The sequence below is a fragment of the Phytophthora infestans genome, genomic scaffold (genome assembly GCF_000142945.1).
Source record: "Phytophthora infestans T30-4 supercont1.8 genomic scaffold, whole genome shotgun sequence".
NCBI lineage: Eukaryota > Oomycota > Peronosporomycetes > Peronosporales > Peronosporaceae > Phytophthora > Phytophthora infestans.
Window position 1 is genome coordinate 218,697 of NW_003303751.1, and position 13,595 is coordinate 232,291.

Genomic DNA, 13,595 nt, shown 5'->3' on the forward strand with positions numbered 1-13,595 from the left:
CCTCCGCACCGCTGCCTTCGGAACCAGCGCCCCCCTCCACAGTACCGCTGCCAGCGCCTCCCTCCTCCGCACCGCTGCCTTAGCGAGTAAGAGTGGGCTTGTCGATGAATACCTAACCTGACTCAATATAAATGTGTTGCAATCATTGATGACTGTACACATAGCCATTGCGCTTCGTACATGGCATGTTCAAGCCCTGTAAAAGGGACACTTCTAATATGTTGGATATACGTCTTCTTCAGGTTTGTTGGCGCAGCGTGGGTGTCTTAGACCGCATGTGGCTACATAGCGCTGCGAAGAAGCTCGCAATCAATGTATCACCGAGCATCTGACCTTCCCGCAGTGCAGAAAACGTATTCGTACTTACGGAGGTCAATACAAAATTCAAGTTTAGCCTATTTTTAACATGTTGTACTTCCTCCGTCCGAAAATATAAGCAGGATGGGCGGGCTAAATTGATTTTAAGATCAGAAAATCTTTAAACGAGCAGCTGATTGGTCTTAACTGCTGTTAGATTACGGCAATTGTTTTGGTCGACGTTGAAGCAAATCGGCCACCTGGTCGCAAAGTTAATGTTATGCAAAGTTCGTGGTGAAGAAGTGACAATTGAAAATCTTTCACAGGGATGTCAATTTTCCACGAAATGTTATAGAAACCTGTAGAGATGTAGCGCGTGTGATTCTATATCGATTGGTGCCACGTAGATTGCTTAAATGTCTCTACGGTCTGGTTTGCAGCGGCCGACAACAAAAACAGCATTTTGATGGGCGTACTTAGGCGGAATACGACAGTACTATCAATTGACTTGAATTTGTAAGCATACCGCTTTTATTTTCGGACAGGGCTTAAACAGATGCCCTGCTTATATTTTCGGTCAGAGGAAGTATATACAACATGTGGGGTCGTAGACTGGGACCGAAAATAGCCGTAAGTGCGGGGGGGTGAACCCTGATCACCTACGGCGCGAGCGGATGAACCGTCAGTTGCAGCTTAGGGAAGCTGTGACTAAGTACGTGCAAGACATTGACGCTATGGGGCGCCGACTGCGAATAGCGAAGGGCGAGTTTGAAGAGTGGGTCATGCAAGTCTACTTATTTCGAATACGCTGTTGATGTTCCCTGCGCTGGCACAAGAACACTCACTTTGGATGAGGGAGCATGATCGTCGGACCATGACACTTGCTGAGGCGTTACAGCGCCTGCGCACTGCGGAACACTCAAGCAACCAGTTGCAACAGCAGATGTCGCTGGAGGCGCCAAGGACAACGCAATTAAACGCGAGCCAACTGAGCAATGTGAGTCAACATGCAAGACAAGGACATGAAGGCAAGCGTCAGAGGCAGCGCGAGGGCAAGAATGCTCACAAGAAACAGCGCTATACCTGTGCTAACTGTGACCAGCATGGCCATTGGTACGCTAAATGTACTGCGAACACTGGCACGGAGCTGAAGCCTGAGTTGGTACAACACTTGAAGAAAAAGAAGGCCAAGAAGCAGGCAGTCTCGCTGATTACCTCAGTGCACCGCGTGCGTACGACGCCAACGACTGGCAAACCGCGTCGTCTGTTTGAGATCGCCGCATCCAAGTGAAGGTGCGACTGGAGCAAGCCGTGAAAAACGTTCGGAATCGCCCATCTACTCTCCGACATCACGTGCAAGTGATGACGATGAGACGGAAGAACGCATAGTCGAACTAGCGGATGATGTGAGCGAACCGATGACGCCGCAGCAGTTCAGTTACAGCCCAATCAGAGCATGCAACTTGCTCAAGTTGTGCAATCTACTCAAGCTGTGCAAGGTGTTCAACCCAGTCAGAGCATGCAACTTATTCAAGTTGAGCAAGCTACTCAAGCTGTGCAAGGTATTCAACCCAGTCAGAGTATCTAATCTGCTTAAGCAAGCTGTGCAAAGTATTCACCCTAGCCAGAATGTGCAACATGCCCAAACAATGCAAGCCATGCAGCCTATGCAACTAGTGCAACCTAATGCGAGTACTCAGCATGAGGTCGGAGCATCGTATGGATGGCAGATACCGACTATGGATGCTGTGCAGCGCCAGTGGGAGGGTGGATCATTTCTAAGGCGACCTCCGACGTGGGACACACTATTCTACTCCTTGGGCCAGGAATTTTCGAGTGGATCGCAGAGACCTATGTTTGAGTCAGGCCATAGAGGTGGACCACAAGTGGGTTCATCTGTAGCAGGGGATAACTACCAAAGTCGTTATGCTGAGCCACGAGGACATCAAGGACTTGAAGGACGACTGTACGATGGAGGATCGTATGGTGGATGGAGAGGATCTAATGGACCATCTTATGGAGGACTGTGTGAAGGAGAGTGGCCTAAGAGAAGTACGTACCAATCAACCTGTTGATTAAGGGGGTGCTACACATCTCCCTTTGGAGGAGGAGACTGGAGGCTGCCACCTCGGGAGAGTGTTGGACCCCCGAGATCGTCATTACGATGCCACTCGCCAATAAGAGGTCCATCTGGGCCTCGCTACAAGGACGCTCGCCAGATCGTGAACGCTCACCAGATCGCAGACGTTCGCCAATCCGTGGACGCTCGCCACCTCGCGGAAACTTTAGACCTTCATGGTCGCCACCTCGCTGGCGCTCGCCGCCTAGAGGACGTGCAGGACCGCGTTACTCGCAGCCAAGAGGACGATCGCCATTGCGTGGCCTCCAGAGTCGAGGCATATCGCCTCCTCGTGGACAACCAAGATGCGATGGACCAGTACAACGCAGGCGTGGAGGACGCAGTCGGTCGCCACGACGGAATCAGATGAGTCACTACGGACCTCAACTTGAAGAAGGACACCGAGGAGGTGACAATACCCGATGCAATGAGACCGGTCCCAGAGATGGACCAGCTCAGGGTACTGAGACCGGCCAAGGACAAGACACTGCGAATCAAGGTCAGACGTTTTCGGTGAATGCAGTTGGACGCGATGAGAATATGCAACCTGTTGAGAGAAACTTTACGGAGTGGATCCTCGACTCGGGATCACAGACCAACATTTGCGCTGATCTATCTCTGTTCACGACACTGCGAGAAGACAAGACGAGCCGACTGCTTCGCTAATGATAGTACGGAGCATACGACGGTTAGTGGCTCTGTTCTACTGCGTGTTGTCAATCAAGCAGCTGGTGAGCTCGAGGATCGTCTGATGGACGATGTAGTCTACACGTCAAATACCAAGGTTAACTTGATTAGTATGGGATATCTGCAGACTACAGGCAACTACAGGCTGATGTGTTCTATGGACCAGAAGACGGCGTGGATGTCGAAACCAGGCACTATCCTAAAGTTTGAAATGCGAGATAACTTCTACCGGCTGCGAAGTGGAAAGGCGACCGGCGGGATGGTCATTTGGCTATGGCTAAGCAAGCTGTAGAAGACAAGAAGACGATGGAGCTCTTGCATCAGCGCTTTGGCCATCTACACATGGCTTTGCTCCAGGTGATGGCTGATAAGATAAATTTGGGGGTAAAACGCAACACGAAAGATCTGAGCGCCTACGAATGCATTGCCTGTGTTGTGAGCAAGACAAAATCCATGAGTCACAAACGTCTTCCAGTTCGCTCGACTAAACCACTTGAAACTCTGGCTATGGACATATGTACGACGAATGTGGAGACGGCAAGCAAGGCTACTATGCTCATGTTCATTGTGGATGTTGCTACGAGATACAAGTGGGCCTATCTACTCGAGAAGACGAGTCAAGCTACCTGGTTCATCTTGGAGCTGCTAAAGGAGCTGCAGACGCATCACAAAGACTACAAGGTATTGCATCTTCGGTCGGACCAAGGTGGTGAATTCGCTGGAGCAGAACTGCATGAGTACTACGTTGAACACGGCATCGTGCAGCAGTTCACGAACGCGTACTCTCCCAAAGAGAACGGGATCGCAGAAAGGACGAATGGCATTGTGCTGCCTCGTGTGCGAGCGCTACTGACAGCAATAAATCTACCGAACATGTTGTGGGGAGAAGCTTTGCTGCACATGGTGACAACGCTAAACATGCTACCTACCAAGATGTTGGGAATAACTTCGTCGCACGAGAAGCTGTATGAACGGAAGCCGCCCCTGAGTATGCTGCGAACCTGGGGTTGTATTGGGCATGTGCGAGTACCACCTGAGACAAGACAGAGAAAGGAAAAGCTTGAGCCACGGGCACAAATCTGTCTATTGCTCGGCTACAGCGACTCTACGAAGGGCTACAAGTTTCTAGACCTATTGACCTGTCCTGTGAAGACTGCGCAGAGCGAGAATTGCCGCTTTCACGAGGAGTTCACAGTAGATGGAGCCTATGTGAAGCAGCTACTGGAGAATGCGTACCTGAACACGCTGCACGTGTTGCCGGAGAAGCCACCTGTGGTGAGAATTAAGACGAGTATCGAGACCTACGCTACAGAGAATAGTGGTCCTGTGGCAATGAGCAAGGCAGGTGAACGTCAAGATGTTGAATTGGCTGTGGACGGAGAACAAACGTCCAGTGGGAAGGCAGATCATGATGACTCGTCGAGCGTCGAACAGCAAGATGTGGAGAAGTCTGCTGGCCCTCAGGTTGCACCTGAGAAGGGGCCTGAACCGGTGAAGGTGACAAAGAGACGCAAGCGCAAGGCGCGAAAGAAACCCGTGAAGGAAGACACTGGATTTGCAATCCAAGAACCTCCAGTCGAGTCATGTCTGAAGCGACCGAGAAGGACGCAGAAGGCAAACGTACGATTGAGCGACTACGTGGTGGGCCAAGTAATAGCGCATGGCATGGACGTGGACATTCCTACAACCTACAAGCAGCCACGGAAGAGTAAGTTCTGGACCCAGTGGCGGGCCGCGATGTTGGCATAGCTGGCGTCGCTGAAGAAGCACAAGACCTGGCGACTTGTACCGCGGAGAAAGGCGAAAGGTGTCAAGGTAATAACATGTCGATGGGTCTTCGCGGTGAAACGAGATGAGTGGACGTGTCAAGCGATTCAAAGCTCGTCTCGTCATCCACGGATTCAAGCAACAGTTCGGCATCAACTACAGTGAAACATATGCACCTGTGATTTGCTTTGAGACTATTTGTGCGGCCATCAACTTTGCTATGCAGCGAGGATGGGAGATACTCCAGTACAACTTGAAGACAGCGTTCCTGTACGGAGATCTCGACGAGATGATATAGCCGCCTGGGCTCCAAATTGATGGACCAAGCGCTGTATGCGAGCTATTGAAGAGCCTCTATGGATTGAAGCGGGTGCCCAATGTTTGGAACCGGACTCTACATGCGAAGCTGGTGACATTGGGCTTTAAGCGTACGGACTCGGACTATGGGCTGTATGCGTTGAAGGAAGAGGGTGAAGTTAAGCTGCTATAGACTGTCTACGTGGAGGACCTACTACTAATGGGACCCCGAGCCTGTGCGTCAAGATTGCAGCTGCACTGCAAGAAACCTTCGAGTTGACTACGATGGGTATTGTCAACACCAAGTATGGGTACTTGCTTGGTGTCGAGATCCTGATCGACAGACCAAGCCGACAGATTGTATACTGTCAGAAACAATATGTGCTGGAAGTACTTAAGCGGTTCCACTTGTCAGATTGCAGCGGATGTACTTCTCCTGAGGCTACTGTACTGTCTAAGGCTACTGCACCTGCGACAACAGACTATCTGCCGTACCATGAGCTAGTGGGTGCACTTCAGTACCTAGTGAGCGCGTCGAGGCCTGACATTGCGCATGCAACGAGACAACTTGGCAAGCTCCTGGCGTCTTACGATCACACACACTACGCACAAGCTAAGAGGGTACTTAGGTATCTAAAGGCTACGTGTGACTACGGGTTGGTGATGGGCGTACCTGAAGGAACTACTGCAGATGTATGCGGCTACTCAGATGCCAACTATGCGAATGATCCTGTGGACAGAAGAAGCATCAGCGGCTATGTGAACACGCTTGACGGTAACGTGATATCGTATGCATCAAGAAAGCAGAAGATTAACTCCCTGAGTACGTGCGAAGCGGAATATGTAGCGATGGCTGAAGCCACCAAGGACGTGCTGTTGCTTGCGGGCTTGTGTGAGGAACTGGCCTGGAAGCATCCAGTACCATTACTGCTGGGTGATAACGAGGGACCAATCTCGTTGACCACCAAGCCTGGAAAGCACTCCAAGTCTAAACACATCGACAACAAGTATCATATGCTGAGACGAGACGTGGAGCTTAAACTGTTCATCATACAGCACATTGAGACCGAGCAGATGATCGCGGACATCATGACCAAGCCACTTGCGGTGGTGAAGTTCACTCAATTCCGTCAAGAAAGGAAGGTGTTACCAGTGGTTTCCTCGGACGATACTACTACCCCTACGGATCCTGCGGCTTCTACTACGGCTGCTATTGCTGCGGCGACTGCTATTGCTGCAATCCGAACGGACTAGTCAGAGATTGAACTCTGTCCGATTGCGAAGGACTAGGACAAACACAAGAAGAGTGAGCGATTACGTTGGACAAGCATGACAGCTACAGGGTGTTTAGTACGATGGTGTGCTGAGAAAGCCAAGAAGGTTGCACCTGTCTTGCGTAGTTCTACTACGATACTACACGTACTACACCTGTGTCGACAACGGACACTCCGACTTTGGATGTGAAGGCAAGTGCTATGGATGAGGACGGTGTTGACTGTGGCATGCTGTTTGCTGTACGAACTACTGTGCTGCTGAACTACGACTTTGAACTATGGGGCAGCGACTTCAACCTGTGAAGTCTTGTGTGTGATCGCGTCAATCAGGGCGCTGTATTGCCGAGATCAAGTGGGAGTGTGAGATGCCAGCCCCTGTGTGAAGAGATCAGCACCAGCAGTACATACAAGTGGACTGTCAGTGCCCGGCATTGACACTGACAGCCGATCCTGCATCCTATCGTACGCCTGTTGCTGCAGCCTGCGGCTGCGTACTTACCGACGGGCCACGTGCGGATGCGTGCGGTTATACCAAGTTTACTATGATCAATGGACAAGAGCGACCGTGCCGCCGTGCTGCTCACGACGACACTGACTTAGGTAAAGTATGGTTTATATTAGTTTATGTATCGAATAGAACTTGCGGAGAGGCGTACTGGCTTGCGTGAGGCTTACTCTCTCTCTCTCACAACTCAATTTGCGGTTCAGCGAACCCCAGAGAGAAGAGCAAGCCCACACCAGTACTGCAGCCCTGTCGTGGCCTTTTGCTCGGCACTCACTGTGTTTACGTACCTCTTTTGACTGCTAATGGCACCTACGCTAAGAAGTGACCTACGCTTATAGAGCAGTCCAGTGACGCGCCCTGCGTCACCTCAACTCCAATCCATTTTTTGGCTGGCAATGCTGCCGCGCTCACTATCGTCGGCTTCAATTGCGCTATCGCTAGCTATGCTGTCGCACTGATTCTCATCGTCTTCGTTTTCACTTTGAACAGGATGCAGAGGAACTCTCCTCGCTCGTTTTTGTTTTTCGTCAGATGTATCCCTTTCAACGCCGTCACAATCAGCCGCATCATTGTCGTGATCACTTTGGGGGATGAGCAGTAGTATACCTGGTGCGCTTTTTGGCACTGGTACTTGTGACGCCGGCCGAAGGGTCGCTCATAGCTGGCCTTTTATTGGACGTGGTAATTGGGAATTTTAGAGGTTCATGATCTTGGCGAGTGCACTTTTGACTGGTTGCTGAATTCTTTCAGGATGTGCTGAGACAGAGGCTGGTTGCTTGTATCGGTTTATAAAAAACTCTGACCCAAGAGTGCTGGATTTTATCCTTGTTTTTAGCGAACGCTTGGAACTTTTGACAATAGGCTAAAACCGCCGCATGACTAAGCACCTCTCCTTCGCTTAGGCTGTTGTCGAAGTACTCCAACACTTTCAAGTCCGCGCCCGCCACCCATTTCTCGCATGCGGTCTCCCACATTAGTGGTTGTCAGACTTGGATACAAGTCGTGTTTCCAAGGATGGATTGACAACCTCATTGGGCAAAAATGTCTTGGATTCCAAGCGATCTTACCCAAGCTTTTTTTCTTTCAAGAGACGGCTTGGAATCCAAGAGGCTCAGATTCAAAAGCGCAGGAAGATCTCAATGCGCGGGAAGGCAGCGCGCGTCAAGAGGAAGCCCACCTTCTGGGATCGCGATGGAGTGAATGACGGCAAGTCTTCGCTGCAGGTCGTGTTGGACTGGCTGTCCACTGAGACGAACTACAATAAGTGGCGGGGCAGTGATCGCAACAGCGGCAGCACCAAAGAAGCTCTGCTAAAAGAAATCGCAGCCGAACTGAGCGCCGTTGGATAACGCATCGCGCCACTGCAGACGCTCGTGAGATAATAAACACGATTGAGAAGCAATTTCGGGAGGCAGTTGACTTTCAGGCGCAAAATGGTGCCGGTATCACGAGTGAATCAACCCTTCGCGGCGAGATTCTGAAGCGATGCTCCTACTACTACCAAATTACTGCTGTGTTCGAAGCTCGACCCTCCGCCCGCCCTCGTGTTACGTCCGACGACATCGACGACAATGCGGACGCTTCTGATAGAGGAAGTGCGATTGTTCAACGAGGAGAGATGCGCCCGCTGGTCTTGGACGACGAAGTGGATTTAAAGCGACTAAAGGCAGATCCGGTGGATAAGCTGCTGGCCCAACAGAGCAAGGCGTGCAAACTGAGAGCGGACAAGGCCAGCCGTATGCTCCAGCTTCACGAGAGCGAGTTAAAACTCAAGCAACGTGAGGTCCAGCTCAAGGAAGACAGAAACGAGCGCGAGAGTGCTCAAGCCGATGTTGAGTTAGCCCTAAAACGGGTGCAACTTGAAGCTGCGCAGCGAGAAGCAGTTGTGCAGCTTCTGCTTGCACGCAAGAAGCTGCTGGACGCTGGAGTCTCTGTTGTTAAAGCTGACCGTCTGCTACCTCCCTCGGCGTAGCTCAAGTCCGCTGGCCATCATGAAGATGGGAGCTAAAATGCTATGTCAAATGCTAATCCGCTCAAAAATTCACGCCGGTCTTCTGCTGTTTTGCCACGGGAGCCAAATATTCATCTTCGTCTTCACCGTCAAAGTCAATTCTAGGTTCAGGCTCAATCCAGTCATCAGGGACGGGATCCGCAATAGCCATATTATGAAGAATCATACACGTCCGAATCAACTTGATTGTGGCTTTGATTGCTGCTTTTGTTCGCAGGGAAGATCGAATTTTTCTTAGCAGAAGGAACCGGCCTTTGAGCATTCCAATGCAATGTTCGACACGGATGCGGACTTTGGCCAGACACTTGGTGAACTGGATCTTCTTCACACTGAGTTGAACATCAGCTGATGTTTTGAAAGCGGGAACCAACACATTTGGCGTCTGGTACGCAGAATCACCGAGTAGATATTGATCGTGACCAAAATATCGATCTTTGTTCAGCGCTACCTTGCAATTTCTCCAAACACGGTTGTCATAAGAGGAACCCGACCACCCCACGTTTTCGTAGCAAATACGAGACTGGTCGTCACAGATCACCAGGCCATTAATCGCGTAGGACGCTTTGCGCGAAAAGTAATCTTCTCCATGGTCTTGAGGACGTGTCAACAGCGGGAAGAGAGTACCATCAATAAAACCAATACAATGTGGAAAGCTAGAAGTCTTCTCAATTCTTGCAGAAATCTCCCGACGCTCTAATTCGTCTGGCCACATGATCACGTTGCTGACCAAGCTATTCAGCGCCCGTATACACCGCTTAGCCAGCAGACTTTCCGCTGTATGTCCACCAACCGAGAGAAAGTCAGCCGAACGTCCTTCGCCGTCTGTAGACCCCAGGATCTTAAGGAGACACAGTAGATGCAGCTCAACGCACATCTTTGGCAGCTTCCCGAGGATACTCTTGAACTTGGCGTGGTCTGAAATGAGGTTGAGCACTGGTCGGAAGTATGGTCGAGAGAGCTTATATTGAAGCTTGAATTTTGAATCCGGCATGCTGGTGAGGTAGAAATATACTCTAGAGGGGGTCCGCGGAACTCGATGGCGCGGAGTAAGGTACCTCTTTTCCTTCAGCACGAAGTTCAGAGCTGCAAGTTCGTCTTGGGCTTCATCTGCCCTGGAGTCGGCATCCTTGTCAGCTAGCTCCGCTGTCCAGACCCGCCGGACAGCACTTAGCACTCTCCTCTTCCGACTTTTGGTTGGCATCTTGCCGTCTGAGCTGGAAGGTCACCCAGCATGTATCCAACAAGCGCAGTCAGAGTTGGAGAGCTGGCATTGGCTAAAAGTAAAGCTTGGAGTCGTGGCTTCTATCCAAGTCTGACAACCACTATTATCGGTGGCATGGATGTGATTCATCTGGGGGTCGGAATACAGTTTGCGCCAGCCGAGGAGCGCGCCTTTCTTCACCTTGAGCTCCCTAACTGCATCCTTAACACTCCACTCAGGGTGTGCCTGCCAGTTACTCAGCTTGTTTGTCTTCTCGGCAATAGTGATCTGCCCTGTCTTCCGCTTAGACAATCTGTAGCGCCGATGGAAGAGGGGAGCGAGGGGGAGAGATCTTCATAGGTGAGGCTACGCGCTGTAATTAATCAACGTCAGCCCTTAATTCTGTTTTCTAAGGTTGAGGACACATTTTAGAGCAGCCCATGTTATTTCGCGGTGAATTACTAAACATCATTGTCGAGTTAATATAAAATTCGATAGAGAATAAGTCAACTGGTCGTGTTAATCTGAACCAAGGTTTTAGAATAAGTCGACCGGTTGAGTTATTCTAGATCATGACTTTAGAATAAATCGACTAGTCGTGTTAATCTAAACCATGGCTTCACATTATCTCGACCAGTCGAGTTAATCCAAATCATGGCTTTAGAATGAGTCGACCGATCGGGGTGTTAAATAATTCTAAGATGGGAAGACAAATTGTAAGTTTTGGTCGAGTTAAATTAGATTCAATGCGAAGCGAGTTAGATCGACCCGTTCACGTGCAGGTGTGGACTCAACATAGACTACACTTAAGCAAGAAAGTCCTTCACACGATCGAGAGCAGGATCCTGGATACTGCCGATGTTGACACGAGCAACATAGGCACTTATGAGGTTGTTCAACTTGCCTTCACGATGAAGCTTTTGGAGCTGCGTCAATACAGATGAGCGGTTCCTGCTTTTAATCTTGTGGGTGTTGAAGACGCTATACAAGCTTCGTTCGGTCTCCTTGCCGACGAGCATCACCTGTTCACAATAAAAAAATAGATGACGGGTCGAGCGTAAGCCCATTCGCCAAGAACAACTTCACATAGCTGGTGATCAGCTTGTACGTCGATTTGTCTTGGCGGTTTGAGCGCACATATCAGAGCCGCGGTTGATTAGCATAACGCTCGTACCAAACCGCAGCAGGTGACGTTGGAACAGCTTTTGAACCGCATGATTTTCGCTTACGCGCGGTTTTAGCGTCTGACATCTCTGGTGCACTGGATGGCGGGGCCTCCGACGATATGCTGCAAAATTCCAATCACAGCTGGACGCTTATCGCTTCTATAATTCACCCACTCGCTTTGCTAGGTCTTGCTATAATCCAACTAGCTCGGCAATAACGCAATTTTGATGGTTGATCAGCCTTTCTTCTCTCGTGATCACTTCGCCAGTTGAAATGGGTGTCTTTTGCTCATTTGAAAATCCTGCATCATTCATATAGCATGCAGTGGGCAAGTGATGAAGCTGGTTTTGTCCGGAAAAAGAGAAATACATTGTTCCTCTAATATTTTCACTCGAGTAAGCCAAGCAAAAATAAATCCGTCAGCGGCCACGGACAGACTGCTTTTTGGAACAAAGCCAAGATCAGAGGCACGACCAAATGTATACCACATCAGGGTCAGCAGTGCCGCATCTTAACAGTCATTTGCGCTTGTAGCATCAAAGTACAGTCCGTCTATGAGGATGCGCAGATCTCGCTTTGAGCACGCTGGTGCCTTCTTGATCAACCCACTCTCCTGCCTTGAGATGCAGTGAAGCCCTAGCATCTGTGCTATCTTGAAAAGCTTTGTTTCTATAGCAGCACGGGTTTTTTGGATAGCCATCAAGCAGCCAGTTCTTTACTTGCCTGAAGTACGCCATTACCGAGTTTCTAGCTAAAGGTTTTCCCTCTCTGTTATCAAGGAATGCCAGATGAGCCGCAAAGCGGTCTAGCAGTTTGACGAACACAGCACTAGTTTCATCACCAAGGAGCGTCGAAGCTACCAAACCCATAGCCACGCCCTCGTAGGCTAGATAGCGATGAAAAGCGTTGATTGCGGTGGTCTTAGCGTGCTGTGAGTTGGCAGGAGCTAGGTCGTCAAGGCTCATTTGCTTCGTCTTGATCTCTTTGCTTGTTTGGCCTCGAATTCTGGAATGTCGCTGCCTCTACAGCGCACTATTTCTTACAGTAATTTGTCGGCACGTAAGTGATTATGCTCGTGCTATCTACCTAGCATTAGGGTCCAATTTCAACTACTGAGTACCTCGGTATTCGATAGTAATTTCCAGGCACCTCCTAGATTTAGTAATACAGTAAGCAGATGACAAAAAACTCAGTAAACTCCTACGCTACTCCAGGAAGTCCAAACTTACCAGATGAATTACGAAATCAGACATGTATTGATCAGTATGGACATGATCACGTGGGTACAGATCAGTCGAAAAGTGGTAAGACCAAAGTTCTAGAAAGTCAGGGACTACCAAACACAGTGCTGCATGGAGATCCTACTTGACTTGAACTGACGCTGGTTCTTCGAGTGTGACTTTGATGAGACGCTATTCTCCGCCGTGGGGCATTTCTAGTGCTCAGCTGCAAACGCGCTCTTCGGTTGTCTCTGTACTCTTCGCGTTTTCGTTTTTTTGCCGCCTCAATTTCCTCACCTATCTCCACAAGCCGAGCATTATGGCGTAAATGTATATCGCCTTCCTCACGACGCAACGGAGCGCAATGGACACTGTAGTTCGTCAAAGCCAGACACAACCTGAAAAATCGGTTGTAAGAGCCTCTGTCCCAGGTCCACTGATGCGAAATAGCCCCCCAACACGTCTTCATTCTCCCAAAATAATTCTCGACAACGACTCGGTCGTGTGTGATTTTGTCATTTTGTTCTCGCTCGTCGGGGGTAAGCGTTTGCTGACCTCTGGCTTTCTTCTTGGGTTGTATTGCTCGAAACTCGTCTCCCAGTCCTTGATACCCTTTGTCAACTAGTACAGCCCAAAATCCTTCGAACTTGTCCATACCAGGACCGACATCGCTGATAACCCCTTCATCTTGTTGCTTTCTCATCGTAAATTTATGAAATTTAGCATTCCCTCTGAACATGGCGATGTCAGAAACCCCGCCAGACTCAAACGCCGTGCAATTAATTGCCACACCTGTTGGGAGCACCGAAACCTCCACTTTATGGCCGTAGAGTTTGTGCTTCCCGCTAAAATACTTCATTACCTCATGGAAGTTCCCAGTGGGGCGAGCTGCGTGTTGGAAGGTAACATCAGTTGCATAGCGGGCACTCGGGTAACTCTCAAAGGCGCGCCCACTAACAGTTATCTTCTTCATCGACCAGAGCACTTCAGGCTCTTTCACTAGGTGCGCGTACAGGAAGGGCTCGTACATGTCAACGTGCTTCTTTATCA

General features: G+C 49.9%; 2 protein-coding genes across 2 annotated transcripts; one reads left to right on the top strand and one right to left on the bottom strand.

Annotated features, from left to right (window-relative positions):
* Window positions 1-8,085: 8,085 nt before the first annotated feature.
* PITG_06197 (uncharacterized protein) lies at window positions 8,086-8,918 on the top strand (the record flags this gene model as incomplete). The annotated part of the gene is made up of 2 exons (XM_002998319.1): window positions 8,086-8,286; window positions 8,373-8,918. 2 exons carry the CDS (start codon window positions 8,086-8,088, stop codon window positions 8,916-8,918), a joined length of 747 nt encoding a protein of 248 aa, XP_002998365.1.
* Window positions 8,919-8,979: 61 nt separating this feature from the next.
* Window positions 8,980-10,158, bottom strand: PITG_06198 (uncharacterized protein; the record flags this gene model as incomplete). The annotated part of the gene is made up of 5 exons (XM_002998320.1): window positions 8,980-9,158; window positions 9,240-9,639; window positions 9,685-9,819; window positions 9,892-10,064; window positions 10,125-10,158. 5 exons carry the CDS (start codon window positions 10,156-10,158, stop codon window positions 8,980-8,982), a joined length of 921 nt encoding a protein of 306 aa, XP_002998366.1.
* Window positions 10,159-13,595: the final 3,437 nt, after the last annotated feature.